General features: G+C 57.0%; 1 protein-coding gene across 2 annotated transcripts in view; it reads left to right on the forward strand.

Annotated features, from left to right (window-relative positions):
- The window catches only part of CARMIL1 (capping protein regulator and myosin 1 linker 1), a 145,760-nt gene that overhangs the window by 75,850 nt on the left and 56,818 nt on the right, over positions 1–13,092 (forward strand). For both annotated transcript variants that reach the window (XM_037051398.1, XM_037051399.1), the window contains exons 11-14: positions 550–644; positions 7,604–7,690; positions 10,842–10,945; positions 12,979–13,056. In XM_037051398.1, coding sequence (XP_036907293.1) covers positions 550–644; positions 7,604–7,690; positions 10,842–10,945; positions 12,979–13,056 — 364 coding nt within the window. The remainder of the gene's footprint in view (positions 1–549; positions 645–7,603; positions 7,691–10,841; positions 10,946–12,978; positions 13,057–13,092) is intronic.

The following is a 13,092-nucleotide window of genomic DNA, read 5'->3' on the forward strand; positions in this document are numbered from 1 at the left end:
CGAGGTTACTGCCTGAGCCTGTGTGGGGTGCAGCAGAGCTGGGATCTGAGAACAAAGACTTTGGGGCTGCTGACTGGGGAGCGCGGCGGGGGTCATAATCACGGCACTCAGGGCGTGCCTCGCAGTTAAACACAACTGACAGCCGTTGTGATTTTTGTCAGGACGTGGTGCCGGCAACTGCAGGCGTTAAACCCCATGGCCAGAGCGGCCCATGAGCGCTGCTCTGCATTATGCAGGGGCCGACGGGGGCTATTAATAGCTCCCCGAAGTGCGTCTTCCACGGGGCAATTACCGTTTCCTCTTGGCGCGGGAATGTGGTTTCGGCCCATCGGAACGAACTGAGTTCCGTCCGCTGTGAGTGTGCAGCTTCTCGCATGAGGACTCGCACTCACGTGGGGTGGACGGGGCGTGAACACGCGGGTGCCGCCCAGGTCGCTGCTGGGAGGAGAGCGCCTCTTGCTGCCGACCGCCCGCCCACGGCCCCCCGCTGTCAGTGCTGGAGCTGCCTGCCCGCCCCGTGGGCCCCTCTCACTGGCTGTCTCCTTGCAGGGATTTTGCACAGAAGCTGGCCAGTGCGCTGGCGCACAGCCCCGGCTCGGCGCTGCACACCGTCAACCTCGCTGGCAACGCGCTGGAGGACCGAGGTACCGTGGTGGCCAAGAGTCAGAGGGTGGGGGCTCGGTGTCTGGGGGGCCTGGAGGGCGGGCGGCTGAGCTGCGGCAGCGGTGGTGCCGTAAGTGCCGGCTATGCTCCCGCGGGCTCTGGTTCTTCCAGCTCCAATGGAGCACTCGCGCTGACCGTCTGTCACTGAGCCGTGGCTGAGGTGACAGCTGCAGGAGGGACGAGAGTGTTTTCGCACTGGCGTGTTTGTCCTCTATCGCTGCGTAACATGTCCCCACCAGCTCGGCAGCCTACGGTGACCCGGGTGTACAGTCCCCCGTTTCTCGGGCCAGCAGGGCAGGTCCGGGTTCGAGGGTCCACTGCTCTGTCTCGTGAGGCTGCCACCTGGTTGCCAGCCAGGTTGTGACCTCCTCGTGACCTAGGGCCCCCCTCCAGCTCATTGGTGGTGGAATCCCTTTGGGGCTCCAGGACCAAGGTCCCCATCTGTTTGCTAGTGGCCGGCACGACCAGGGACCCCTTCCAGGCCTCGCCACGAGGCCCGTCTTCTCTCAGTGTGCGGGCTGACTGCGTTACCCCGGCCAGCAGGAGCTCACCCCACTTTTTAGACAGAGGAGCAGATTGGGTCAGGCCCACCCAGAACACGCTACCTTTTGATGAACTCACAGCCAGCTGCTTGGTGACCTCATCACGCTGGTGACATCCCAGCACTGTCCTCAGGCCCACCCACCCCCTTGGGGACATCCTCCCGGGCGTCCATACCAGGGGGTGGGGGCAGGAGTCCTGGGGAGCACCTCCCACATCTGCCACCGGTGCCTTCTGATAGGTCACGAGATTTGAGAGTGACATTTGGGGGGCGGTGCAGGGTCTCACCGAGGGGGCCACCTGGGCTGCACTTGAGAATGCGGGTGGGCGGGTGTTGAGAACAGACAGCTCCGTCTGTGCCCGGCACCTTCCGTTTCGTTGCCTGTGGCAGGCGTCCCCCAGCAGAGCTGAGGGAGGGCCTCTGCCCTCGGAATGTTGTGTGTGACAGGGGTTAGGAACTGAGCGGAGCTGCCGGCGCCGGAGGAGGCTCTCCGTCTGCTTTCTGTCTCCGAGACAGACTTGGTGTTTCATCGGAAAGATCCCCACGTGGAGTTGGAGCAGAATTGCATGAGTCGCATCCCAGCTTCCTGTGGAGAGTGGGCTGAACACTCCACCCCACGGGGGCAGCTCCTGGGGTGGGCCACGGCCGGGGGCCACCGAAGCGCAACCCTGGGGCGGGATGTCCCTGGGCACAGTTATGCCTTCAGGAAGGAGCAGACGCCACGGGGAGGAGGCCGTGACAGCGTGGGAACCACGTGGTGGCCTCCACAGGCGGGGGCTGGGTTGGGTCTGTGTTTGTGACGACAGGGACTCAAGGTCACTGTCGGTGGACAGGGCACAAGCAGGCCCTAGGAGGTCCTGATGTGAACTTGATAGCCCCTGATGAGCGTGGACACCAGTCAAAAGGACGGGAATGGCCAGGGAGCGCCGTTCAGGGAAACTGTGGTTTTTGGTGTCTGGTGCACTTGGGGCTGTGCGAGGGGCCCGCTCGCCACGGCAGCTCCGTTTCGTCCTGGGGTCCTGGCCGCAGCGGCTGGGACATCTCACTGTGGCCGCACTTCTTTCCGCGAGGCCCCTGGCTGCCCAGGCTTGGCTCTGGCGCGCCTCCTGGTCATGGCCCTGGAGGCTCTGACCTTGCTGTTTGGGTCAGAGGGAGGCAGTTTGCGGGGGTCCGCTCTGCCCATTCCACATGCCCCGCCCCCAAACGCTGCTCGTGCACAGTCTGTTTTCATGACCTCGGCCTCCTCAGGAATGCCTGTCCTTTCCCCTCCCCTCCCTTTGTTCTAAATTTGATTATTTTGTTTGGAGATGATTTAGAACCCTGCCTCGGGGTGTTTTTCTTTTGCAAATATTGACCTGAAGTACCCACATGTTTTTCTCAGGACCATCTGCTAGTGGCTCTGACTTTATCTGCCTAATAAGATACAGAAACCGAATCTGGAATTGCCGCCTACCCCTTCCTGTCAGCCTCGGAGTGTCTGCTGGTGGCGTCTGCAGCCAAAATCAAGGGGTTCCACCCTGAGCTTTGCCGCTTCCCAGCTGAGTTTTCTTGGACAAGTTGCCTGGCGTCTGTGCATCTCAGTTTGCTTGTCTCTATATTATAGCACTTGTCCGCCGGGGGCCTGAGGGTGGAGTGAGAAAATGGCCCGTCCAGGGTACAAATGGGCTGTCACGAGGCCCTTTTTCTTTTCAAGGTTTCTTTATTTTTAGAGAGAGGGGAAGGGAGGAAGAAAGAGAAGGAGGGAAACATCAATGTGTGGTTGCCTCTCGAGAGACCCCTGCTGGGGACCTGGCCTGCAACCGAGGCCCTGTGCCCTGACTGGGAATCGAACCGGCGACCCTTTGGTTTTCAGGCCGGCACTTGGTCCACTGGGCCACACCAGCCAGGGCATGTCAACACCTTTTCTTGAGGAGTCCCTGCCATAGTTGAGGATGCCGGGTTTGGGTGACCGTTACAACACAGGACGTGGTTCTCTTCTGATTAGTGATATCAGACATACATTTTTATGGCCACACAAGGGAAAACATCATTTTAAAAGCAGCACGGACTTGGATTTGAGGTTCTTGGGAAGTCAGGTGCACCAGCTTGGTCTCCCGCGTGCGTCTTTTACCCCGACAGCCCTCGTTCTGGGACCTCGTTCTCGCCGCCTTTCGTGGGGACGCACACTTCACTGTGTTTTATTTATTCGCTCACTTCTCTCGGTGTTTCTGAACACGCCAGGGGAGCCACGGGAACTGGTGGGTACCTGAACAACCCACCTGCCTTCTAACCACGGTTCAAATCTCTGTTCTTTCCACAAGAAGGAAGCCTATGGCTTCCTGTATTGTGCTGCCGGAATCCACGGGCGGAATTTTGTTACATTATTCATATTGATGCTTTCAATCAACAGGGACCTCCTTAAGCCTTCTTCCTAGTGTGGGAATCATCCTGATGGCAGAATATCCGTGGTGAGAATCGCGTGTGGCGTTGCGACAGGTTTTTAAGTGCCCACGTGATTAGCGGTTGGATCTACAATGTCCCATTTAATTTCCTGTGTTTGTAAGTGAATAACATCAGATGGCAGATTGCGACACTAAACATTTATAATGACTTTTTCGTTCGGTGTGAGTATTTCAAAGCAGAGGGAGCTGGAATAGTTTTGTTCTGAAGGGAGAAATGGAAACGAGGACATGTTTCTCTTCTAAGGTTGGCACAAGCTGGAAAAGTCCGTCACAGAGAGGGTCATCCAGCCCGTTACAGCCTCCACACAGAAGCTTTTAGTGACGAACTTAGTTTTCATTCCCGGCATTGAGGCCGTGTTTTGCTGCATCTGGGGGGAGGGGGCTGGCGTCGGGAAGCCTCTCCCGTCTTCTCTGTGTGGGGAGTGTTTTCCTGGTGGTCGGTTCTTGCCCGGCTCTGTCCGGTGACGGAGAACTCCAGGCAGGACAGGGCGGGGGAACTTGCTCCGTTTTTCCTGCGAGCCAGCCACTCTCAGCTGGTTCGTGTGGCCGAGACCCCAGACAGAAGTCGGCCAGCGTGGGGACTCTTTGTGGAACAACGTTACGTCTCTTTTGTAGATGTGTTTGATTCCCTCTCATTTTAACAAAAATACACGACGCTGAGCCATGCCGTCAGCCCTTTGCCCGGATGTTTCTTTAAAGAAGAAACGCAATAAGGCTGTGGCCTGGGGAAGCCGGGGGAGTGAAAATGTGCGTCCAAGAGGAAGCTAATAACTTGGTCTGCACTGGAAAAAAGGCGACTTGAACCAGAGAATCTTGACTCTGCAGCTTTAGTCTTCTTTACCCTCAGTCCTGCTTACCTGAGGTCCTGCTTTCTTTTTCTTTTAAATGAAAGATCAAACACGATTCCATTCACCCTGAATTCAGGAGCTCCGCTTGTCACTTGTGACGCGATCGCCTGGCTTCCCCAGAAAAATATGGCCGATTGTGCATTCCCTTCTGTGACCTTTTTCTTCAAGGTAGTTCATGGTGAGGGAGTGAACGGATGGGTGTGTATCAGATCGTTGTTCCACTCTGGCCTTGCACTTGGGTGTCAGCGTTTACGGCTCTAGGAGGTGTTACAGGTGTGCCCGACCCCAAAAAGTATTAAAACGGTCATTTTCTCCAAGAACAAAAGCAAAGCAACTCAGGTCAGCCTGCGAACTGCCTCCGTGGAGTCTCGTGGGATGTTTTAACTGTGTTGTGACAGATGATACGCTCAGAATCATTGGAAGACGCGGAACTTGGGCTTTGGGGAATTTTTTTACCCTTGCGAAGTGTCCAAACCCACGAAAGCATCAGTCATGAGTAGGCAGTGATAACTTCGATCCGAATTAGAAAATGAGGCTCTGGTATCTCGGTCCACAGCCAAGCTGAGAGGGAGGCACAGCCATTTCCCGTCCATGCCCTGTCCCCCCCGTGCCCAGCCTCCAGTCACATTTGTCACCGCTGATGAACCGACATGGTCCCATCATCACCACCCAGGGTCCGAGGTCACCCTGGTGCTGTACATTCTGTGGGTTTGTTCATGTTAATAGTGACACGCGTCCCTCATCACAGCCTCACGCAGTGTTCTCACTGCCCTGGACATCCTCTGTGCTCCCCCCGTTCACCCCCATCTCTACCTCCAGCCCCAGCCCCACCCCCACCCACATGCCCCAGCGACCGCCGATCTTTTGACTGATGCCCTACTTTTGCCTTTTCCAGAAGGTCATGTATAGCTTGGGGGCGAATACCAAGGAGCGTATGTTGGAAGTGCGTTTAGTTTTATAGGACACAAAGCTGTCCCCCCATGGCCACGCCGCCTGCACGCCCAGCAGCAGTGAGGGGCGTCCCTGTGTCCCTATGTTCTCATAGCACTCGGGGTCCTCGGGGCCCCAGCTCTTGGCCATTCTGACACGGGGGCGGTGGTGTGTCCTCGTTTGCGTTTTTCTGGTGACCGATGGCATGGAGCGCCTTTCCATCCATGTCCTCGTCCCCTGCTTCTCTTCTTTGGCTCGCGTTTTAATCGGGTGGTTTTGTTTCCTATTGTCGAGGTTTGGGAGGTCTTTGCATGTTTTGGGGAGCAGCCCTTGGGCAGCTGTGGCTTTTGCAAATATTTTCTTGCAGCCTGTGGTTTGTCTCCTCATTCTCTTGACGTTGTCTCTCCGAGAACAGGACGTTTTGACTTTGATTGGTTCAGCGGATCAGTTTCTGTTTCATGGATCGTGCCCTTGGCCTTGTGCCTGAAAGGCCATCGCCAAACCCAAGGCCACCTGCAGTTTCCTCTGTTATCGCCCCCAGCTAACTTTTTGAAATAAAATTTTTCCTTGAGGCGCAGTGTGCGTTCAGAGAAGTCCACGAATCCCAAGTGTACATCTTAATGAATTTTTAAAAATCGAGGGCTCCCGTGCAGAAACTACCAAGATGAGGGCTGGGGTGTTGCCCAGGCCCCGCCGTGTCCCCGTGTGGGGCCCAGCGGTGGCCACCCTGCCCTTTGCCACCTGGAAGACACAACCAGTCCCCTGATCCTGTTGGGATAGGTCAGCTCGGTTGTTCTTGAACTTCACAGGTACAGAATTGTACACGACGTACTCTTCCACCTGGGGTTTCTTTCGCTTTTCTTTGTGGGTAGGTCTGTGAGAATGGGTTTGTTTTCTTGAGAACATAGAGGACAGTTGAGATGATCTGCTTCTTACATCAGTCTTGCCTTTGGAGTGGTCAGGTTTTAAAAACCACTCCATCTCCACCGCCCCCACCTTAACTTGTTAGTTATTCATTCTTTGACACGAGAGTATCCACTACATGTCAGGCCTGCCTTCTCTTTGCAATTAATGACATGGATTAGCATGTTCAAATCTCTAGAAATATTCAGATAAAAACCCGTTTAACATCATTTCATCTGGTGATTGCCAAGTGTATTTAACCATGAAACTCTGTGGAGAGATAGGCCGGGGCCCCCAAAACATCCACCGTCTTTGGGCGACCCACCCAGGCCCTCGGTCAAGCTGCACAACCTTCACTCTTTCCTGATAAACTGCGATAAAACTCTCAGGGCTCTGGGTTACCCTGTTGGGCTGCACCCAGAGCAGGGGTCCCCAGAGCTGGCGACTCTTCTGCCGTGGGTGAGCACAGACACACTCACACACTCACAGACACACTCACACAGACACACTCACACAGACACACACACACAGACACACACTCACACACTGACACACTCACACAGAGGCACCCAGACACACGCACACTCACACTCACACGTGTTACCTCTTTCCTCCTGGGAATTGGTACTTTTGTTGCCGCCCTTGGATGAGAAGTAACTACAGGTCACACGGCTCTTATATCCAGGGACTGTCTCGTTGCCGGTCCCCCGATTTCCTTGGGAGTTATTTCAAGCCTCAAAACCCATCTCTGAGAACTGAAAACACATTCCGAAGTGTCGCTAGAGGTTGTTGGCCAGGCGCCAACGAAGTAGTGGAGTCCGTCCGCCAAAGGTCGGGCTGTCCTCTGAGTAGCTCTACTTCGCGTCCCTCCGCTTTCCTGGACGAGAGCTAAGTAGCCCGCGCCCGCGTCCCGGAGGCCTGTCGGGCACATGGAGACACAGGTCAGAGAGAAGGGGGGGACGGGGATGTCGCTCCTCCCCAGAGGGTTTGCCTTTGAAACAGGACTGCGAGGAGAGCAGGAACGTGGTCCAAAGAAAACCATCTCTGAGGGCAAAGTTTTGGCGTTGTCACCCCTAATTTGGCGACCCTGCTTCTCTCTGACCCGACAGGACAGGAAGAGGAGGAGGCCGATGGCGGGTGGTTAGGAGACAAGGAGGCTGACACCAGAAAGAAAAAGTGATCGCTCGTTAGAATTCGGTTTAATTTTCAGGCCTTGCGAGACAGACGCCGCTCTGAGAACTCGAGAGCCCTCATCATGTCTTGTTCTTCCTTCTCAGGTGTGTCCTCTCTAAGTGTTCAGTTTGCCAAACTCCCGAAGGGATTAAAGCATTTGAATTTATCTAAGACCTCCTTGTCACCGAAAGGTACGGTATCTCTTATTCACTTCTCTTTTTGCCTGTGATGGGTCTGCTATGCCGCGGTACCTTAAGTAGAATTACTGCTGAGCTATGTGTCTGCATTTAAAATGTGTGTTTTACCACATTCTGGCGGCTGTAGGAGGAACTTACATGATTGGAATTCTGTTTAACTGTCTAAAGTGCTTTCAGCGTGGAGAATAGCTGTAAAATACACGTCCAGTGTCCCTGCTTCCCCTGGGTGCCCCGCCCCCACCCCACCTCCGCCCAGCTGTCATTGGACGCGGGGGCCCTGCTGCCTGTCCTGTCCTGTCTCTTTCCCGCTCTGGGCTCGCCCTTCCCCAGGCTCTCTCCCCATTCCCCAGCCTCCCTCAGGCTCCCCCTTGCTCCTCAGGTACCTCCTTTTCTGCTTGATCGGGGTGCTGCCCTCAGGCCCTTGGGCCCCTGAGCAGTGCCCGCACCAGGCCACTGCCGATGCCAGCTGGTGTCCCACAGTCGGCTCAGTTCTGACGCTGGCTGTAGGTGACGGTGTCAGGACCGTGGCGGAGGGCCCAGTCCCACTGGCTGCACCCCTCCCCCTGCCGCAGACGCCCAGTCGAGGCCGAGTCACCAGAGGTTCCAATGCCCCCAGCCTGGATTTGATGAGTTTGTGGGAGCGGCCCGGTGACCTCAGGGAAACCCTTCCTGAATTTACCAGTTGATTGAGGGGTGCACTAGAGGACAGATGGGCCACCGCAGGAGGAGACACACAGGGAGGGGTGGGGCGGCTGCCTGGCTGGGGTGGCCGTGGTCACTGGCCTGGAAGCTCCCAGAACTTCCTGTGCACCTCCACGTGCCGTGTAGCCTGAACGCTGACGTTTAAATCCTCCGTGGCCCTGGCCGATGGCTGTGGGAGCCGGCGAGGCTGCCCACTCGGCTGTAGCCGTGAGCTCTCATGGAATTCAGCCTCTGTTTTCGTTGTTGGGAAGCATTTGTTGTCCTGACCCCAGAATTCAGGAGGTTTTTTTTTATGTCCCCACGACGTCCACACTGTCCTCAGACACGCCGTCTGCTCCTAAGATGTTCGTGGTATGACAGTTTTCTGGGTTTCCAGGGACTGTCCTGCTGGTGGCCGGGCTGTGTCGGCTCAGGCCTTCTGCTCCCCCGGCCCCAGCTGTAGGGTCTCTGGTGGGCACCAGCGGCAGCGGCAGAGCCACCAGGCAGCTGAGCCCAGCGCGGCCGGGCCCTCTGCCCGGGGAGAGTACCGACGTTTTCCATCCTGTGTTTTTGCTGCTGCAGCGCACCTGTGAACTCGGGCGTCCCGTGCATGTGGGCCCACGAGGGTGGACGAGGGCCCTCCCTCCAAGCAGTAGCGTGAGGCTGGGCAGAACGGGATTCTTCCTGCCAGAGTCGGTACAGGGTTGGTCGGTGCCTGGCGTTGGTGCCCGTCACAGGGCACCGTGCTATCCGCACTGACCTGGCCCGTCCCTTCTGGGGTTTATTCCCTGAGGTCGGTTACAGCTCTCAGAGGAAGTGGCTTTACAAGTGATTGATTGTCTTGGCGAGAGTCTGGTGGATTCTGCACGTGCCTGGGACGTGGGTTTCCTGAGACAGGCGACCTCACCGTCACCGATGTCACCCCCAGAGGCGAGCTTCCTCAGGCTGTGCAGGCCTCTGTGTCTTACCCAGGCAGCCGTCCGGGCTCTGTTTCTCGTGCCTCTGCTCGTCCTGACTGCCCTGCATTATTCCTTCCCGCCCTGTCGCCCTGGGCCGGCCGTGGGGGGGAGGGGGGGAGGGGGCGAGGCAGGGGCCCCAGGTCCCCGTGGTCCAGGCCCAGACGCAGCAGGCTCTCCTCAAAGACCCACGCCAGCGAATCACTGCTCCCTGTGTGTGCCGACTCTCCACCCTGGAGTCGGGTTTCTTTGAACTTTTTTGAGGGCAAAGAATGGGTCTTAGTTCCAGTAATGCCGGTCCCCAGCCTTGAACAAACATTTTACGAGCACTTAATAAATGTTGAGTTGATAGCCAAGAAATTCCTCCTTAGACTTCAGTAAAATATTTCTCACTCCACGCCCGTCTCTCCCGTGTCCAGGACACGGCTTTGGCGACCCGCTCAGGACATGCAGGGTCCCTTCTTTGTCCCTTTCGCTGCTCTTTGCTCAGGGTCTCAGGCTTCCAGAGGGCAGGCCGGGTCTGGCCTGGCCCCCTGGCCCTGTGGAGGCCTGTCCAGGTGGGGCGAAAACCCCTTGTCCCGGTTCTCTTCAGGCACAGCCTAGATCCTCAAGAATTTTACTGAAATTTTTAAAAAACCAAATTATTTATGAAAGTATGCTCAATTTAGGAATAACCATGTTTCCAAAACATGCCGTGAGAACCTTGGAATTCCAGTGAAAACAGAAAGAACTGGTGGTGGCCTATGTCCCTGCCGCATCGGGATTGGTGACTGTCACCTTCAGCATGACCTCTCGGGACCCTCCTGGAGCCCGTGCTCCCCGTGACAGGAAGTGGCTTGTTAGAAAGCCACCGTGCCCTGGCCCTGGTCGCAGTCCCGGCGCCCACGGACACAACTCCCCCGCCCCCCACACTGTGTGTTCGTTCCTGGTTTCGGAGGCGGTGTTTCCGGTCTTGTTCTGTCCACTCTGAGTGAGGTGGGATGTACCTGGTGTGCACAGTGTGCAGAGTTCAAGACCAGTGTTGTCACTGGGCTGCGTTTCCTGTTGTGCACACGGCCGTCCGCTCTGGGAGGTCCACCCCACTCGGTCTTGCTTGGAGCCCCCACGTCAGGCGGTCAGCCCAGTCCCACGGACTCCCCCGTGTTTAGGGAGACTAAGCCCCCGCATCGGCGCCCACATCGCCGAGGACCATACACTGAGCTGAGCCGGGATCCGCCGGCCATGTCAGGGGCAAGATAGAAACGGTTAGGCCGCCTGCTTTGTTTCGGCCTTCAAAGGAAAACACTTTGCGTCCACATCAGAAGTGGGACAGAATGCCGCTGTTGCGCGGGGTTCTCCTGGCTGGTGATGTGGCCGGCTCTGCGACCACCCTGCTGTCCCCAGGGGCCGGTGCTCACAGCTCACCTCAGTCCTGCAGTTTGATGGGTGGTGGGGCCCTCTAAATAGACCCCACCAGCCTCACCGCACTCCTGGAATGGGGACTGATCTGCATCTTCTCGCCGTTTCAGGGGTGAGCAGCCTTTCTCAGTCCCTCAGTGCCAACCCGCTGACCGCCACCACCCTCTCCCACCTTGACCTCTCAGGGAACGCCCTCCGCGGAGACGACCTCTCGGTAGGTGTGCCCTCCTTGCTGCAGACTCCGTGTTCAGTAAGCCTGAATAGCGACTCGGGAACAGTTTCCACGCACGCTCTCCAGCTCGCTCCCCTACCCCTCCCTTCAGGGGTGTCCGACCTGTGGCCTGCGGGCCGCATGCAGCCCAGAATGGCTACGGGTGGGGGCCCGGCACAAAACTGTGTATTTACTTAAAACCTTGTTTTGCTTACGGTTTTCGTTGGTGTTTGTGGGTTTACTGTGTGGCTCGAGACAACTTTTCTTCTTCCAGTGCGGCCCAGACATGCCCGAAGGTCGGACACTCCTGCACGCGGCTCCTGAAAATCACTTGGGGATGAGCCCATGACATGTTTTGGGGAGAAATTTCAGAGCCTCCCATAATTAAATGTCATCTGTCACATAGATTTTTGTTTTCTCTCCCTCACTTACTGTTGGTGAGGTGTGTGAGTCTTTTTGGAAATACTTGTTTTGAGGGAGTTTTTTTTCTTGGTTGGAAAACATTACTGGCCCCGTGAAAGTAGCCTGTTAGGAAAGGTGGGTCACGGAACTGAGTCATGACATCAGTAAATGATTCTGTTGGGGACACGCGTGTGTCCTGTGTGTGGTGGGCAGTTGACGGGGGATCTTCGCGGGCGCAGCAGGGAGTGGGGCCCGGTCGGTGAGGACGGGGCTCTCTGGGCGTGTGAGGTGCAGGGGAAGCTCCCCCACCCCCGGAGCATGAGGTTTCTCGTGCAACCGAGTTGCCACTGCAGGGGTCTGTCAGAACTCAGTGGTGCTGGGAGTCAGGAATGATGTCACCGCCGGTCCCCGTCACAGAGTCTAGAAGAGGTGCCTTCTTCCCAGTAAGCAGGCGTCTTCGAAGGCCCTCGCGTGGTTCCACTCTCTGGGACTCTCCTTTTCCCTTCCCTTCTGTGTCCCTCTCCCCACCGGGCAGCAGGAGTTGCCCCAGGGCTGGTGCCCCTTCCACGCGAAGCCTCAGGCAGCACCCTCCCCTGGCACCGTGCCTTCCTGGGCACCACCCAGGTTCCCCGCCCCCTGCCCTGGGGATGCGTCCACCTGCTCCACCCGGAGGGGAAAGGAGCCCGTCGGGAAGCCCCCAGAACCTGACCGTGACAAGCGAGAGCCCTGGCTGGGGGTGCACCCCCCACCACAGTGTGGTGCGGGTGCAGGGAGCCCTTCCCTGGCCCTGAGCCAGAGTGTCCCCCAAGCAGGTTGTGTCTGCACACGAGGCGATGAGGCTCCCCCCGCTGGTGGCTGGGAGTACAACCTCGCACCAGGCAAAGCAGGGGAAGCCCAGAGCTGGGCCTTCTGAGAACTTCTGATGCGGCCTGTTGTGCTCTGGAAGGTGCTGCTCACACGTTAGGGAATTAGGCCGTGAGGGGCGGACAGGGGCCCCCTGACTTGACCGTGCCGAGGGCCCTGCACGGGGGTGAGGAGGCGCGGGTCCCGGCATTGGGCCCCCTCCGAAACCTGGTTTTTCTTAGCCACGTGGGAGACGAAAAGGAAGCAAAATTGACCGCACTGTTGGGCCTGTTCCTGCCGGGCTTTGGAAGTGACTCGGGGTCGGAGAAGGGTTGTGTGAACAGAGAGAGTACAGCCGAGACTGTCCTTCAGGGTTCAAAGTCAGGTTCATGGCTCCTTGAATGCTTTCGGAAGTGGTGGGCATGTTCGTGGGGGCGACTCCCCTTCAGGGGCTGCTCCCGCCTCAGCCGGGGAAGCTCGCTGCCACTGTCCCCAAGTTCTAAAATTGGGGCTAATCAGGACACGTGGGGCATGGGCCAAAAATGACAGTTTGTAGCTGAGATTCCCTTTGGCCTTGTTTTTCCTTACACATAATTTTTATTTTAACTCTCCTTCACATTTTGTTGCTCTCCAGAGAGACGAGGCCGTGATGTAAACTGCTCCCTCACTCGGAGGCTGGAGGACAGACAGTCTGGGAGGGTTCGGGTGACTCTTCTGTGGGGCGTTACTTGCTTTGCCGTGACGCGGGTTCCTGGATCCTAACGTATTTGCTTTTTGCTTTGCATTTCAAGCACATGTACAGTTTTCTGGCCCAGCCGAATGCCCTCGCTCATCTGGATTTATCCAACACAGAATGCCCCCTGGACATGGTAACGTTTTTGTGTTGATCCGGGGGGTGGGTGGGG

This window comes from Sturnira hondurensis, unplaced genomic scaffold (assembly GCF_014824575.4).
Source record: "Sturnira hondurensis isolate 20B ecotype Veracruz unplaced genomic scaffold, ASM1482457v3 Scaffold0007217, whole genome shotgun sequence".
Classification (NCBI taxonomy): Eukaryota; Metazoa; Chordata; class Mammalia; order Chiroptera; family Phyllostomidae; genus Sturnira; species Sturnira hondurensis.